This window comes from Fundulus heteroclitus, chromosome 20, assembly GCF_011125445.2.
Source record: "Fundulus heteroclitus isolate FHET01 chromosome 20, MU-UCD_Fhet_4.1, whole genome shotgun sequence".
NCBI classification, from domain to species: domain Eukaryota; kingdom Metazoa; phylum Chordata; class Actinopteri; order Cyprinodontiformes; family Fundulidae; genus Fundulus; species Fundulus heteroclitus.
The window spans coordinates 26,825,646-26,843,273 of record NC_046380.1 but is presented as its reverse complement, the minus strand read 5'-3'; the positions used below and the strand labels follow the sequence as shown (position 1 = coordinate 26,843,273).

The 17,628-nt window shown below is 38.3% G+C and overlaps 1 protein-coding gene across 1 annotated transcript; it reads right to left on the bottom strand.

The window, feature by feature from the left end:
- Positions 1-289: 289 nt before the first annotated feature.
- Positions 290-16,962, bottom strand: LOC105939071 (serine/threonine-protein phosphatase 6 regulatory ankyrin repeat subunit C). Its single transcript, XM_036152056.1, has 28 exons — positions 16,810-16,962; positions 16,394-16,477; positions 15,204-15,282; positions 15,015-15,085; positions 14,724-14,924; positions 14,373-14,460; positions 12,373-12,515; positions 10,617-10,829; positions 9,714-9,792; positions 9,525-9,639; positions 9,209-9,291; positions 8,983-9,091; positions 8,596-8,664; positions 8,364-8,504; positions 7,474-7,530; positions 7,197-7,308; positions 7,017-7,088; positions 5,698-5,899; positions 5,515-5,602; positions 5,091-5,208; positions 4,776-4,995; positions 4,577-4,664; positions 4,377-4,460; positions 4,106-4,251; positions 3,801-3,883; positions 3,566-3,648; positions 3,067-3,158; positions 290-2,985 (listed from the first exon to the last, which is right to left on the bottom strand). Exons 1-28 carry the CDS (start codon positions 16,834-16,836, stop codon positions 2,795-2,797), a joined length of 3,138 nt encoding a protein of 1,045 aa, XP_036007949.1. The 5' UTR covers positions 16,837-16,962; the 3' UTR covers positions 290-2,794.
- Between the last annotated feature and the right edge of the window lie 666 nt (positions 16,963-17,628).

The window sequence follows — 17,628 nt, the reverse complement described above, 5'->3', positions numbered from 1 at the left end:
ACTGCCCTACTGCTGAAATGTGCTATACAAAAAAACTTGACTTGACCTAATGGTAAAGAATTTTTTTTGAACAAAATAGTAAGCGATTTTAGGACGGATATGTTTCTTGTAAAGATGATCAGTGGATACAACGATCTGTTTTTAACCAGTGGCCAGTTCAGAAATCTACGCATAGATATGACATTTCTCCTGCAGTTGCATTTAAGTAGCATGAAAGGTTTTGCACAGGAGTGTAACATACATTTCAACTGCAACACAATAATTAAAAAAAGAAATAAGCAGCACAAACTCAGAAGGCATTGTTTTTTTTTTACTTTGTCATAAAATTCTGCATTGAAGTTATTACATCTTAAAAACCCCAGAAAAATGCACTGCATTGCCACAGATCAGCTCTTGAAGAAAAACAACAGTTTAAATATTTGCAAGTATTTTTTAGCTTGAAAGGTGAAAGAATATCTTTGTTGACCGATGGCAGGTACTTAAAGCAAATGTACAATTGTGCAAATGTTTTAAAGCCATTCTTAGACACAAGAGGTATTACTGAGCAATAACACTTTTGTTTTCCACGAATACAGCAATGGTTGTTTCATTTATTGAAGCCATAGTTGTAAAAAAATAAAATAAAATAAAACAGCAATAAACAGCTGGAGAAGGGCCTAAATTTGAAGAGAAGATGAGACTAAGAAAAAGAAAAAAAAAATAAAGAAACTAATTATCATTAGTGTTCCAAAAAGAAAGATTGTCTTCATTTCAAAAAGACAAAATTACTTATTGTGGAACCAACTGCTTAATAAGGCTCAACATAATAAGTTGCAAAAAATATAATAAAATGTCTTCGTTTTAGTGTCAACATTTATTGAAAATAGTTGAATATGACAGTTGTTTGGTCTTAAACTGGCCAAAAAAATTAGAAAAAGAAAAGTAAATGACACACCAATTTATTTTTAACTTTAGGTAGAAAAATTTACATTTAAATGAAATGAATTTCTTTGAAATCTGTTATTTCTCTAACAAATTGCTGTAAAGTATGCAACATTTAAATCTGAAACATCCAGATAAATCTGTTATTGCACCTTTAGTGCCGAACGCAATCACCTGAGGTTATTTCTTCATCACTGAATTTCCTAGATGGAACATGTAAAAGATTACCTTCATTTTAGGATATTCATAAATACACATTCTGTAAACAATATCATTACAACTTTTTAAAAACAAAATGTTATAATTGATACATTATGGTAACAATAATTACATTAGTGCTACACCCAATGCACAGTAAGAAAATAGTCTTATTAATTGCATAAAAAGTTTGCAGCATCTATTAGATGTTATGAAGTAGTAAATTGAAGGCATTTGTAAATCAAACTTGCACGACAATCAGCCACACATTATTGCAAAGCTTATGAAAACATGTGAAGTTAGGGAAATTCACCAAATATTCCCTGAAATTTTAGGGTGTAATTTGTTGAAGGGCACAAAATTCTATGAATCAGAGGGAAAACCTTGCATATCATTATAAAGCAATATTCTCAAGTGTACAGTGGTGTGAATAAAGGTTTAAATCTGACTTACTTGACAGGTAGGTAAGCCATTCGTCTATGGGACTTTGTCTTAGAGGACGAATACTAATAAAAGGGATTCTTACAGATTTTTCCTTTGAAAACAACAGACCTTTTCAGATTCAAGGTTCCAGCTCCTGAGGCTGCTCTTAAACAGAAAACACTAAAGTTTATCATGACTTTATGGCAGATTTCTTTAAAGCAGCACCAAGTAACTTGGAGCCACTAGGGGCGCTAGACCTGTAACTCCCATGTTTAGCGCCCCTGGAGGCCACTGGCAAAACTGCATGGTTTAAAAATTAACAGAAGGAGTTTTTGAACAATTTAGTATATCTCAAATTAGGCAAATACTTGGATCAAAACTTACAGGGTGCTGCTTTAAAGTCATCAGGTTTTAAATAAGCAAAACCCAGAAAAAAATGACAGGAAGGAAAGAAAGAAAAGAAGGAAGGAGAAACCAAGATAGAAAAAACACACAAGGACAGACCTGATGAAGGACACAAAAAAGAACAGAAGTTCACATGGAAGGAAGGGAAGCAGGACACTGAGCAGGAAAAAGGGAAGGAAACACAAAAAGAAACAAGAGAAGGACACAAAGGAAAGGAGATTGGAGGCAAGAAAGAATAAAAACACAATGGGTAGCAAACAAGGATGGACAGAAGAGAAGGACAGAAAAAGAAAAAAGAAAGAGTACAAGGAAGCAAGCAAGAAAGGACAAGAGAAAGAAAAAACAGTAAGAAATGAAAGGAAACAAAGAAGTAAGGATATAAGAGGGATGAAGGAAGGAAGAACACAAAGAGAAAAGGAGGGATAATGTTATCTATGTTATCTTCTTCCACACCTATCCAGACGTGGAAAACACTGAAATCAAAATCTATATTGTGTAAAAACCCTTAACATGATTGGAAACTCTCGCTAAAATCTGTGGCATGTCGGATAAACTGACTTATAAAGAGCTCCTAAAAGCCAATACTGCCTTTTACAGCGTTTAGGTTTAGCTTGTTTAGTGCGCTTACATCAACTCTCCCAATAAAATTTTCATAGTAATTCACGACTTTGAAAAAAGCGAATCTAAAAGCTCTACAAATAGACGTAACACATAAGACTGGATTTAAGAGAAGCAAATATTTCTACTTGCGCAGGACGACATACATGATGTGTAGCAGCTTGGCACACGTTCATAACTCGCAGGTAAATGCAGATAAACTCTCCCTTCATCGGTGCTTGTGTGCTCTTTAAGCGTGACACAAGTTTCCGTTGGACCCGCAGGTAGCAGCGATGCTGCAGTTCTTCAGGATGGGGCTGAAATGGGAGGCTGGGTCCGCGTCGGCCTCTCTGGGAGGAAACGGCCTCATGGTGGAGAGGATCAAGGCCAGACAGTCTGCTACGTTTTTGTTTGGGGCACAGGCCAGAGCTGGGGTGTGACCTGCAGGGAATCAACAGGAGAAAGGCGTCATGTTAGAAAAACACGTGATGCTTTCCCATAGAAATAAACCTTCGTACGTACCGTCCTCATCTACAGCCATGACTGCCGCTCCTCTGCTCAGCAACACCTGCACAACGGTGGCCAGGCCTTTTCTCGCGGCGATGTGAAGCGGCCTGCAGGACAAACAGAGGCCTTACAGTTTCACCGGTAACTTAGATCTACATTTATGCGGCTGAAGTTTTAACCCGTGGCTTTTTCAGCCGTTGTCATGCTGCTGTACTGCAAAAACGGAACTAAAAATAAGTAAAATGTTCTCAAAATTACTGTATCTGTTCTTGATTTGAGCAGGTAGATAAGATGATCTGCCAATGGAATGAGATTTTTTGCACTTAAAATAGGAACAACTCATCTCCATCATCTTATTTCAAGTGCAGGATGTCTAATTATCTTATTTTAGGGGTAAAAATACTCATTCCATTGGCAGATAATATTATTTACCTGCTCAGATCTAGGTCAAAAACACTAATTTTAAGAAGATTTTACTTATTTTTAGATCCGTTTTTGCTTTAAAGCAACTCACATTTGGAGGGAGTTGTTTCTTGCATTGATGAGGGAGGGATCAGCGATCTCCCCGAGGATCAACAGAGCACACATCTCATGCCCCTGCAAAGTGAAGCACATCGTTCAGGAGCTTAAACAATGCTGTTTAGACTGCTTACTGTCACTGTGTTATTTATTTTTTTTATTCATGCTAAGTTTAAGGCACCAGTGCAACCGTACAAAGTAATAGTGCATTAGTTTGTGTGCGTTCTGACCTTGCTGCAGGCTAAGTGAAGTGCTGTGTTATTATTGACGTCCACCAGGGTCAAGTCTGGCTTCGCCTTGAGCAGCAAGAACTCTGAAAGGCAGAAAATAAGCAACGACTAACAGGTTATATCACGCCACAAGCCTCTACATGTTGTTTTTGAACAGGGTGTAAAACAATATGGACCGGCTGGAGAAAGCGAGGCTCAAAACTACAGACACCAAGTGCAAAAAACCGGGCAAGAGCCTAAAATAAGTTTGTGTTCTGTCTCAGGCTGTCAATAACACGCCGACTTCACAGAGTCCGGGCACCTACCGACAGCCATGGTCTGTCCGCAGTCTGCTGCCACCATTACAGCAGAGCATCCAAAGTGATCTACAGCGTTGACCTGCGCTCCATGGGCCAGGACCAGCTCCAGCCCAGCCACACTCCCTGAATAAGCAGCCGCATGCAGTGGCGTCCTGCACGAGAAAACACACACGCACACATAAAATAAGAATGAATTAAAAACCTACAGAAGAAGTCCAAAAAAAACCAAAATAAATCTGGGACAGCTGTTGAATATTTAAATAAAAATTGAACCCACCGTCCTTTGGTATCAATAGTGTGGACAATATGAGGACCGACAGTCTTTACTAAAAGCCCAGCAGCAGCATCATGTCCATTGATTCTGTGTGGAAAGCAAAAGGCACATTAAAAAGAACCAGAACTAGTCTAATCTCATCAGAAATAATGAATCCTAAACATTTCTACGCATTTAGGGTTCAAGTGTACTGTAATACTAACAAAGCACAGTGCAATGGAGTGAAGGGATTTCCTTCCTGGTTGCTATAAAGTCTGTCCTCAAGTAAAATGTGTAAACATCCTTCATGACCTGAGGAAGAAAACAGATAAAAAAAAAATTGTGTACTTTAGTTTACCCGTGTAATTATGTACACATTCGGTAACTGAACTGAATTGCTTTAATTAAAATCTAAATTGTCACCATGGTAAGCAGCCCAGTGTGTGGGTGTGAAGCCCCTGAAGTCCAACATGGAGTCCAGAGGGTCCGCTTTTTTTGCAGCTTTCAGCAGCATGTGGAGCAGCTTTGTGTGACCACAGGAGGCGGCGAGGTGCAGCGGCGTCTTTCCCTGAGAGTCTCTGCACAGGGCAGAAGCCCCGTGCTCCAGCAGAGCCAAAGCAGACTCCTCACTGCCCAACATTGCCTGCAAAAAAACAAGCGGGTAAACATAGCTTCTGCGTGTCATTAAAGGTCTGTTCGGGTTGAAAGGAACCCGAGGTGTGACGTGTGCCAACTCACAGCTCTGTGCAGCGCGGTGAAGCCTTGTTTATCCGCAGCATCCGGATTTGCGTTTTTCTCCAACAGGATGTGGACGCAGTCAGTGTGACGTCCCAAAGCTGCCAAGATGAGAGCCGTCCTAATAAACAAAGAAGATTCCATGTCTGAACGGGCCAGGAGGCAGACTCAATCAGCCTAGCTGGGAAAATTAGCTTTCCTTTTTAAATTCTTTTACATACACATCAGTTGCATATCAACAAATATGATTGATCCTTTTGATCAATTTGACGTCTTGGACCAAAGCTTGAAATCTAATATGTATTTTCTGGGCATTTATAAAAATCTAAATAGAACTTTTTTCCCCATCAGGAATAAAAAAAAAAAAAAAAAAAAAAAACATGCTTGTGTTGAAAATGACAGCAAGTCAAAACACAGAGTCACTCACTGCCCCTGCGCGTCCTGGCAGTCAATGACGGCAGCACTTTGTTCCCTGTTGACCAATAAAAGCAGGCAGTCCACTTGGCCTTCAGCAGCTGCTCGAGTGAAAAATCAGAGACTTGAGATTAAAAGCTAGTCGATAACATGCTTGGTGAGACCGAGCTGAACGTGCACGGCGATCTGGACGTACCTGCGGCGTGCAGAGCCGTCCGCTTCTGCTTGTAGTCCTTCAGCGTGTAGGAAGCCTGATGCTCCAACAGGACCTCCACGCATTTAGAAAAGCCCCTCTTTGCTGCGAGGTGGAGCGCAGTTTGGCCATCAATGTCCCGCACGTCCAGACTGACTAAAGTCTCACAAAGCAAATACAGCGCCTCGCAGTGCCCGTAATATGCCTGCAGAAATGAAGCGATCGGTATAAATAAAAGTCTGCAATCAAGTGTTTATAGCTGTCATGACATCGGGCAGGTTACCACCTTCGAATACCTGGAATTTCACATTGATAATGACCTCAGCGGGATAAAACACTGCAAAAACCAAACTAAAAATAAGTAACATTTTCTGAAAATGAGTATCTGTCTTTGATTTGAGCAGGTAAACAAGATGATCTGCCAATAAAATAAGATTTTGGCACTTAAAATAGGAACAATTCATCTCTATAATCTTATTTCAAGTGCAGGATGTCTAATTATCTCAATTTAGGAGTCAAAATACTCATTCCATTGGCAGATGATCTTATTTACCTGCTCAAATCAAGGACAAAAACACTATGTTTAAAGACATTTTGCTTATTTTTAGATCCGTTTTTGCAGTGATGAGTTAGCTTCGGATCCATCAGCGCCTAAATTTTTTCAGCAGACTCAGGCTGTTTGTGGTTTGCATATATATTCACTTTTTCTTTTGTTTTTTGTTTTTTTTACAGAGGGACAACTGAGTCAATCTTTAGGTATTGCATTACATGCTGGTTCGGTAACTGAGCTGTAAAAAAGTTTTAACTGCAGGGATGATTATGGCTACCACAGCTCCTCTAACTCATCAACAACTGTTTGAACAGACCGTCCTCAGAGCGGCAGAATGCATTTTAAGTATGTCTTACTATGTCTTAATTAACTCAGGACGAAGATACAAAGTCCTTCGCTGTCAGCGTAACAAGTACAACGCATTCGTACCTTCCTTAACGAACGCAGAGCACAAGATGAGCAGGTACAGAAGGAAGCAGGTACTACACAGGTAGATACTAGCTACTTAGATCACCAATTCCTCATTAACCCGTTTAGCCCTTTAATAATATATTTAGAGGTTGCAGAAGCATGCGTTGGTTTTTCATGTTTGCATGGGCTCCTTCAGTTATTCTGTCTAATCACGATGTGCTTTTTACTGAATCAGTGCCTTATTAAATAATGATTTTATTAAATTATTTATTTATTGTCTCTGTGATGTCGCAATGTGTCCATGTAGTGTAACCCCCTCTGTTCAAGGCAGATTTGACGAGTCTTTGACGACGATACTTACGGCTAGGTGCAGAGGACTGACTGGAATATTACTTTCGACCTCCTCGAGGCAATTGAAAGAAATCTCCAAGAGCTGCCGGAGTAAAATGAAAAATATGCATCAGCTCCGCTCTGAAGTAATTAAAGCAGAAAAGAGATACATAAAAAAGAAAAGAGATAAATAAAAAAAGGCATGGCTGACCAGCTCTAGATGCTGTTTGTTCCCATAAGCTGCTGCATAGTGAACAGCACTGTAGCCCATGCTGTTCTTCAGAGTCGGATTTGCCCCGTTGTCAAGCAGAAAGTCTAAACACCTGAAATAAAACAGAAAGAAAAAAAAAATTATTTTAGTTTTAGAAGATATTTTTGTTTTGATTTTCTTGTAGTAGAAAAAAAAAAGTACTATCGAACACAAAGCAAAACACTTTGCTTTGTCCAGGATACACTCACTGCTAAACAAAACTGTGAGATGTACTTACAGGGAGGCTTCGTGTTTTTTCTCCTCACTGGGGTGTGTGTCGTATTTTAAACCCCCTCTGTGGATAAAAGCAGGCAGTTCAATTTAAAATGCTCAGCTCAGAATTAGAGAAAAACTTTCTCCTGTCTGTTGACAAGAAACGGTCGACTTTCTTGATCGGCTAATCGGAAAATTTATGCTGAAGCTGTTGCGCGCCACACTGACAGCTACACAGTCGAGTGTAAAAGCTGTTTAATGGGTGAAGAAGACTCAATGTTAGCTATTTTCAATATCAATAAGGTGTCTAACAATAAAGTCCAGATGAAGCAGAGAGATTGAAGAAGCTGTTTACAGGGAAACTGTATTTTCTGCATCGCGTTAAACCATGACTGGTGTTCATTCGGGCTGCGACAGAGCAAAATTCAAAACAGATAACAGGATGGTTGAATATTTTAACACAATCTCACACAAATTTATCCTTTTGGGCTTTCAGCCTCTTTGGAAACATTGGCAGCCTCATTAAACCCTTAAGAGTTAATGTAAGGACCTTCATTTTCTAGGAAATAAAACCACACGGTGCTACTTTAGTGATGAAGGTCGCGATGACTGCTAATCGCTAATCAGAATCAGATATACTTTAATAATCCCAGAAGGAATATTACTGAATATAATAAAAGATTATTTAAAATCTTTTGGGTCTTGCTATAAAAATAATAAAAGAGAAGAGTAAAACTCGGTTTTACGGGACCCTGTGTGGAGCGGAAGGCTTGAAAATTTATCTTGCCTTTATTTCTTCTTATATTAAGCACTTAAAACACAAATCAGAATGAGGCAACACTGGTACCATCAGCTCCAAGTTTTCCCTTAACGTATAAACCCGTGTCAGATTCAAGTGGCGGAAAAGGTTCTCACCCAGAGAAAGTGTGTGAAGCTGCAGCGTAGTGCAGAGGGCTGCAGCCCGTCAGATCGGCCTCGTTGACCTCTGCTCCGGCTCTCACTAAAGAAATTGTACATTGGCTGTTCCCGTTGGCTGCAGCGTAGTGCAGAGGAGATCTGTGAGGGAAAAGAAATAACAGAGCATGTAATGGGGGACGGGGGGAGAGAATCAGCTTAGACCACACTGCATACCTCACCAACAGCTTACCTCCCCAAGTCGTCCTTTATGTCCAGTTCAGCTCCATTATTTATTAGCAAATTAAGACACTCAACATTTCTGCAAAAATGTAAAAAAAAAAGTATATATTATTGGAACCAATAAACATATTAGGGGCATTCATCTTGTGATCACAGATAAAACAAGGAAAAGAAGCAGAGAGAAAGGAGCACCCAGGATAGCTGCATCATAAACTATGCTTTATTACACGGAGCCGCTGCTCTACATACAGAATCAAAAACACCCAAATTCTTAATAGACTTCACTCTACAAGTGATGCATTGCTGACACGGATCACAAAACAGGCTGACTCTGACAAATTAAACAATCTGTGGTCCGGTTGAGTTGATTGAGTTGAGTTAATGTCTGATTACTCACCCTCCAGAGGCAGCTGCGTGTAGGCATGTCCTCCCATAATCATCTGGGCTGTTTATATCAAACTCCAGGGTTGGGACTTGGCCGTCTTGAATCACATTGTAAAACTGGCCTGGGTTAAAAAAAAACAACAAAGAGAAACCCAAAGAGTTTTCAGCTGTGGCTAAACCCAACAAGAGAACAGCTAGGAGCTGGTGGACTTAAAAAGGGGGGGGGGGGGGGGGCCCACCATTAGACAGTAACTTGCGACAACAATCCGGGAAGCCAAAAAGTGCCGCAAAATGTAGTGGAAGCATCCCGTGAATCCCCTGTCTATAGAGATCACAACAGTGGAAGCGTCAGCATGTATTGTGCACAACATTAGTGTGTGCCATGTGACCTGTTCTGTTCAGTGGTTTGTGGTAGCAGCCAATATTGAACAGTAATCTTTGGAGTTATCAGAGAGAACGGCAAATTATTGTTGTGGGTGTAGCAACATTTATATAATCAGGATATTTTATTCTTTTCGACCATAAAAAAAAAGCAGCTGATCCAGACAGACTCACCTGCCTCTAGCGGCACCGTTGGTCAGCAGCGTGCTGGTCAGTAACTCCTGACCATATCTTGCAGCGATGTGGAGAGGAGTGTTTCCATTTACGTCCAGACAATCAATCTCGCCACCTGAAGGAAGAAGACAAATCTTTAATTTTCTTCAACCAACCATCAGTCGCATGTTGCCACAGGACACTGGTTACCATTTTGGATCAGAATCTGGGAGCTTGTGAAGCGTCCCTGCATCGCCGCCATGTGTAAAGGGCTTTTTCCTTCTTTGTTCTGTTAAACACATAAAGAGAAATACACTTAATATACAGGAAGTCAGTAACTACTGGAAATGACACGTTGAACACCTTTTGAAGCATTTTTAAAGAAAATTCTAACTCAACACTTTTTACCGTGTGAAAAATACAAAAAAGAAAATAAACTTATTTGCTTTACATTACAGGAAACCCAGATCGGCTTGTTAGAAGGGAAAGTTACTGATCAGAGACCTCAGAAATACACTAGTTACTGTTTCCTTAAACCCTTACACTGCAAAAAAATCTAAAAATAAGTAAAATGTTCTTAAAATGTGTGTTTTTGTCCTAGATTTGAGCAGGTAAATAATATTATTTGCCAATGGAATGAGTATTTTGACCCCTATAATAAGATAATTAGACATCCTGCACTTGAAATAAGATGACGGAGATGAGTTGTTCCTATTTTAAGTGCTAAAGTCTTATTCCATTGGCAGATCCATCTTATTTATCTGCTCAAATCAAGCACAGATACACTAATTTTAAGAAAATATTACTTATTTTTAGTTACGTTTTTGCAGTGTATTTATCTTTTTCTGCTTAGAAAAAAAACAGGCTAATGGGTACAGGTGAAATACAGCAACATAAAAATATATTTTCCACCATTTAAAGCACAAGTATAAAATAAAATATTCAAAACATTCTGAAAACGTTAAAGTTTAAGCATCTTCAAGGATACCGGTCACACCAACAAACCCTTTAATTACTCGTCCAAACGCTCAGAAGATTTAACATTTAAATGACTCAAACTCTTTAAAGTTAAAAGGCCTTTTTACGTCTTGATTTTTCTGCATTTATTTTTACCTGGATGTTGACATCAGCGCCATTGTTGACCAGGAGCTCGAGACACAGCACGCCGCTGGAGGAGATGGTGGCCAGATGCAGCGGTGTGTTGCCTTGATGGTTGGACTGGTTTATGTTGGCGCCACAGTTCACCAGCTCAGTGGCCACAGCGTCCTGGCCTGTGTGACAGGCCATGTGAAGCGCCGTGTTGCCAAAATTGTTCGGCTCATCGGGCTAAAAGTACGCAGGGGGAAAAAAAAAAAAGTTATTGAACCTGTTGTTTTGGAAACACTTATAAGACTTTTGGGTTATATGGTTACACTTAGAGGACGTTAGAATAGTGCCATTAAACGTAAAAAAAAAAAAAAACTAACCTCAAAGTTGCATAATTTAACCCTATGTTGGTCTGTAAGGCATGTGCAGTGGGTTTTACTTCTTGATTATGACTGAGAAGACAGGCGTTGAATGTTTTATCTGTAACTTTGAGTAGGGCTGGGCGATATGGATTAAAAAATAAATCTCCGATATTATCATACCAAATCCGATTAATCGATTTTTTTCCTCCTTTTTGTTTCATAAAAAGAAATTAAAGAAATTATTTTTAAAACCTTGCTTTTTATGTCAAGCATTTCGTCAGGGAGTTGACCTGAATTCAAAGTGCAACTAAAAACAAGCTGTGAAACAGGCTTGTAAAACAAGATGGCAGCCGTGCCATTATAAACAATGAAAATATAACAAAACATTTGCTGCTAGTGGTTTTACACATTGAGCTAAGAACAGGCTTCACTGCACTTGTGAACTTCAAACTAAGTTAAAAAAAAAGTAAATAAGTAAATTAAGTACCTCGTATTATGGTAAAAAAAAAAGTTTCTACTTAACAATATTTTGACAATACATTTGCCTAAACATATATTCAGCATCACATGCTGTTCTCTTCATGGAAACCCAATGAGAGTATTGGCAAAATAAAATCCAATCTAAAAATGAAATCTTAAAGAATTGTATATTCGAATTAATCGATTAAATCGATTTATCGCCCAGCCCTAACTTTGAGGTATTGGCTTAGGATGTGTTCACACCAGTTTATTATTGGAGCAAGAGCTGGACAATTGATTGCATTTGCAATATAATTGCAATTTTAAAAAGATTTCCCAATCGCAGAGGTCTGCAATGTTTGGCTATGTAACAATTAATGGATATGATGCGTCCGTTAGGTGTCGGTAAAATGTTTAAAGTGGGTTTGCTACACATGGAAAGGAAGAGAGTTACAGCAGTGAGATAATGTAATATTTGTTTTAGAGTTTGCATAATGATTTTTTTTTTCTTAACCAGAAACTTTCAGGAATCTCACCATAGCATTACGTACTGGCCAAACTGTTTAATACATAGAATTGTTTGTTGCACTTTATGTTCAACCAGGATTGATGTCCAACTCAATTAAAAGCTATTCTCTTAAATAATAATATTCTGAATAATAAAAACAGTTACATTTCTTGTTTTAAACTGTCCTTGTTTACAAACACCTTTATTTACAGGCCATTTTTGTTGCTTGTGGTTAATGCAAAGAAAATTCTAAATTAAATCACAATTATCGTTGAAATATATCACAATTATGATCCTTAATTTAATTTGAAGTAAAGAAAAAAAAAAACAGTTCTAAAACTCACTCAATTCAACAAATATTTGGCAACGTCTCTCACCAGAAAGATGCTTTATCTTTAAACGCATAATGCATGGAAATGCATAATTTCTCTGAGTAAGCTAAAGCAACTTTTACCTCCACCCGGAGTCTCAACAGACACCTGACCACATCCACGTGTCCGCTGGCAGCTGCCACATGGAGCGGCGTGTAGCCGTGTTTGTCTTTGCACATCACTTCTGCGATGTGGGAGACCAGCAGCTTCAAAACGTCCAAATGCCCTGCAAGAAGAGCTTTACATTTACTGCAGGAGTCTTTATTGCTTTAACAAAAAAATACAAAACAAAACAAAAAATCTCCTGTTACGTTACAATCAAACTGAAACTGTGTTAGGAGCCAGTCTATAATTAAGCCGGTCTTTTCACATCTGATCGGTATGATAAAAAGAAAACATGTTTTTCCTATCAGTGAGAGCTTTTATAACATACCTATATAATTATAAGTGTTATAATTATATATCAATAATTACATGTAGGGTTGGTTAAAACAGTCATCCACATTTTCTGTAAAGTGCTGGTAAAACATATATTCTAAAAAAAACTTCAATAACCTGGTTGCATAGATGCAAATATTTAAAGTAACACATTTTAAAGCACCTTTAAATTCACTTACTGCATTCATCTGCCATAGTTTGCACTGAAACAAATTAATCTGGAAAAAAAAAAACGTTTGGGTCCCCAAATAGGATTTTCCTGACATCTTCCAAAAGATTAGAAGTGACTATAATGTATCAAGGTATCAGTCCAGAGAGGTGTGCAAAAAGGTTTCACAGCAAATTATTCATAACCCTGGCAGATTTATAGGTTTAAACTGTTTTAATTGTTTTAATTTTACCAACATGTTGCTAATGACTGGAAGCAATTTGGACGATTTGGAGCAGCCCAGCCCAAAGAATATTTGGAAGGAGCAGAAGATTCATCACCAAAACAACCAAAATACCAGCGGAAATATGCAAAAAGCTGCCGTGTACAATTAGAAGGGATTGGCTGCTTTAATGCTAACAAATATTTTTCTTTTGATTATTGAGAAGTGTATAAACTCTTTAACCTGCCATGTTTTTGAGAATGTTAATAAAAACAGATCAATTACTTGTTTTCAGAATTGGTTCTCCTTTTACAATGCTGCATTATGTTTCGAGAGATGCCCGTTTCATTTCCAATCAAAAAACTCTGTTGTTGAATGAAAGCCATTTTACATCTAAAGGTGCCAGGAGTATGATTCATTCTGGGCTTGACTGAAGATAGCTGACAAAAATCAGATAGAAGTCATTGTAGAAACTGGATGCTTTCTCAAAACTAATAAAAATACCAAGTGAAATTTGGTCTGAGAAGCAGCTTCAAAACACATTCAAATACCAAACCTGCTTTGATTAAAGCCCTTCAGGTGTCTGCTAGAAAGCAGAAAATAAAAAAATTATTTAATTTCTTAGTGCCAAAGTGAGACCAAACATCCATCCAAATAAAAAAATAATAGATTTATGATTTAAAAAAGATTGCTTGATTGTAAATTTAACTTATCTTTATTAATAACTAAATATGGAGTGACCTTAGTTCAAAACTAAATTTGATAAAAAATAAAGAAATCTATGGGGTCACCTGAAGAAGGCTTTTGTGGACGATAGACGTCCTCAAAATTGCACAGATTATAAGAACTTTTGCAAAACAAAACGGGCCAAAAACTGTAAAATCCAGATGTGGGATGAGGAAACTGAATCAAAATGCATTTTAGCAAAGGATCAATTTAAAAGTTTACATACTTATGCACCCAGGTTATTGCAGTTTTATTTTGCTTGTTTTATTTTTTAACAGATTTGTTTGCTATTTATATGACTCATAAAGGATATATGCCACATTAAAATGCTTAAAAAATACTTTTGAAGTCTTATTATGGTGGGCGTTTATGAAAAAAAAAAAGCTAAACTTTTAAAAGAAGTTTCACAAGATTACTCTTTAAGCCTTAATGCTTCCTGTCTAAAGAACAGGAAGGAAGGGGCGAGCCTCCATCATCCTGCTGAAAGTTTTTGTTTCTAATCTTCAGAAACTTCTATTCTGGCTAAAGAGCTTTTAAAACAAACTCACCAAGATGGGCAGCCCAGTGTATTGGCTGTCTTTCCTTCTTATCTTTGGCATTTGCACTGGCTCCTTTACGCAAGAACAAGTTCACCATCTGGAAAAACACAACACCTGGGTAAATACATGCGTTTTGCTCCTGCAACTGTTGCCACCACGACCCGATCCCGGATAAGCGCAAGATAATGGATGGATAGAATATATATACTGTCGTCTTACACAATAACACATGAACTAAAACTCAAGAAAATATCAAGCCACCACTGGTTTTATTAAACGAAGCAAATCTACTCCTAAATCTGGTCGTGAAAGTTTAAAAGCAGACATGATTTGTTTTTCTCTATCGTCTTGACAGGATACCTCAGCGTGGCCGCTGTGTGCTGCGTGATGTAGAGGCGTTCTTCCCAATTTGTCTGTAACATCCAGGCTGCAAACGTGTGGTATGAGGGCTGCAGCGCAACTTGTGGCCCAGTTTGCAGCTGCCATGTGCAGAGGAGTATGCCAGAACTTGTCCCGTGCGTTGATTTCTGCTTTGTGTTTCAGCAGCAGTCCCACGGCCCTCTGTGGTAAAAAAAGAGCAACAAATCGAACAGTAAAATCTAGTGATTGCTTTTTAAAATGCCTTTGTTTGAAAAGGGTAAATCAAAGTACTTCATTTCTCGAGGCTGCGGCTCGGTGTAAAGGAGTGAGCAAGCCCTGGTCCTTAGAGTTTACATTTGCACCTGTCACGGAGAGCAAAATCAAAAACAAGCTTTATGTTTTAGTCTCTATGCAATATGCAATAACATTCAAGACATTTTTTGTGCAAGCACTCGAATCATCAAAACTTCTTCGGCTTACCTGCATTTATAAGTAGCTCCATGACATGAACGTCACCCAAATAGGCAGCAGCATGAAGGGGGGTGCTTTGTTCTTGGTCCTGAAACATAAAATACCCGTTTAGAAGAAAAAAAAATTAGTGTCAGAAACATTTCTGCCACCTGTAAAAACAGCCGGTTGCTTTCAGCTCTTTGGTCTGTGTACCTGTGGGTGATCAGACACTAACCTACACACGTTTGTTCAATTGCCGTCAAAAGGAAGTTTATCAAATGATTGCCGTAGAAGCATTGACATTATGTGGCATTATGGTCACGACGGCTGAATGGAGGCTTGCCTCTGGCCCATTGAAGTTATCTTAATATCCACTATCCATTATGCACAATATACAGGTATGTGTGTTATATATAAAAAAAAAAAAAAAAAACATGCCTTTATTCAGCATCAATACCGGCTGCGGCAAAGGTTCTGATGAAAATTAAGAAAAGAGATCATTTTCCCTTCATTGACTTCCTGTTAAATCAATCAACTCCCAGTTTTGGTCCGTGAGGCAGGCACCCCGTCTACTTTCAAGACTAGGCTTAAAACTTTTCTTTTTAGACAAAGCCTATGACTAGAGTGGCTTAGGTTATTCTGAGCTATCTCTGTCGTTATGCTGCTATTGGCTTAGGCTGCTGGAGGATCCATTTCTCTTACTCTGCTGAGTTCTCCTACTATTGTTCAGTTTTGCATTTTGCAGAAAGGCTTTTTTTTCTATTCCTATGGAAAGGTACATGACTGAAATTGAGCAGACCCTACAGCATTGAAGTAGAATTTTTTTAAGCTTTCATATCTTTTTAAGAGAAGGCCTAGTGATCACTCACTAAGCAGAGCCATGTATTTCTTATATTGGTATATTATTGATCGCAGTATAAATCTTGTACCAAGTAGCCGTACTGATCCTGCTGGCTTTACTTCAGATGTGACTGTTTTACAAACATTTATTAGCCAGTGTGATTTATGTAGGAGATCTCAACATAGCAAAATAAAGTACTTGCTGAGTATTTAATGCACGTTCTATGGAGAGTTTGCACAAAACGAGAGAAGGCGATATCTCTATAGCTTCGATATATTTTGTAAGCAGTGCTGGGCTATAGATAGTTCAGTAGCATCTGTGCAACACACAGCAAACAACCTCGACACCACAGCAGCAGCTTCAGGCAGGATCAACCCACCTGAGCGTTGACACTTTCGTTGTGCTCCAATAAAAATGCAACGTCCTCGGCATTTCGGCTGAATATGGCCTGGATCAGTGGAGACTGAGGAAGACATTGGAAAGGCAGCACATATTCATTAAAGAGCATGCAGGAATACATGCTATCACAAGCCACCAGATCTTATTAGAGGGGAAAATGCCGGTCTTAAAAGAATGCAAACTTTACATTTTTATATATATTTTTTAAATACATTCCAAAAAGCCTTCAAAGAAATACCACACAATCTGGATGGTTAAGAATTTGCGACACAATTAGCCTGCAGGAAAAGTTTCCTCGTAGTGCAGCTATGATGACTAGCAGCTGTGTACAGCGGCGAAGAGTCGGGTAAGTTTGCCAAAGTTTAGTAATAGCACCGCAAAAGCAGTATTTACTACCTGGTCCTTGATACTTCTCAACTCCATGTCCCAATCACATAGGAAGCGCCTTCATTGAGACTTTGTGTAAACTTAGCAGCATATCAGCTAGCTAGCCTAGCGTTAGCTTATTTGGCAACTGGGATGTTTTGAAACATCGCGAGAGAATGTCGGGGAACGTGATCTGAGGGGAGGAGGGGGATTTCGCTCCCTCTCTAATCTAATCTCTCTTGTTTTTGGTGCGGAACATTCAGTTTCCCGACATGGGGAATCCGATACAGAGTCTGTGAAGGGAGCTGAAAATTAACTTGATGGAAAGAGGGCTAATCTTAAATACTTATTAGAAGTCATCGTCAATAAATTGTCAAAACACAACGGGAAACACGCAAAAAGCCGTCCAGCTGTTATATATAAAAAAGAGTCTGATTGCTGTAAAGACCTTTCTAAAGACTTTTACATAATGATTTACAAAATGTAAAAGTCTGTAAAAATCTTTAGATTCTTTTTTAGGGTATGACTAAAAAAAGGGTATGATTATTTTCCAGCATACGTTTTTTTTTTTTTTCCTTTTTCACATTTTTTCGTTGTAAAATTTACTCATATATAACATTTTTATATATCTGTGTCTCATCATTAAAAAAAACTTGGTTGAATGAAAATAACTAAGGCTGTTATGTAATTTTATACTGTAATAATTTTAGATTCCATTTCAATTGTGGTTTTATATTAAAATTATGTTATAACATTTCTTTGTTCTGTATTATTTGTGCCAAACAGATTGATTCTATCTGTATGATTGCAGGGATTATATATAACATTGAAAAGTGACTATCTATCTAT

Coding starts and splice junctions, on each gene's coding strand:
- LOC105939071 (XM_036152056.1), bottom strand. CDS start 16,836: ATGGAGTTGAGAAGTATCAAGGACCAG. Junction 9,793..10,616: donor GCGCTGATGTCAACATCCAG/GTAAAAATAAAT, acceptor TGTGTTTAACAG/AACAAAGAAGGAAAAAGCCC. Junction 7,309..7,473: donor AAAAAACACGAAGCCTCCCT/GTAAGTACATCT, acceptor GTTTTATTTCAG/GTGTTTAGACTTTCTGCTTG.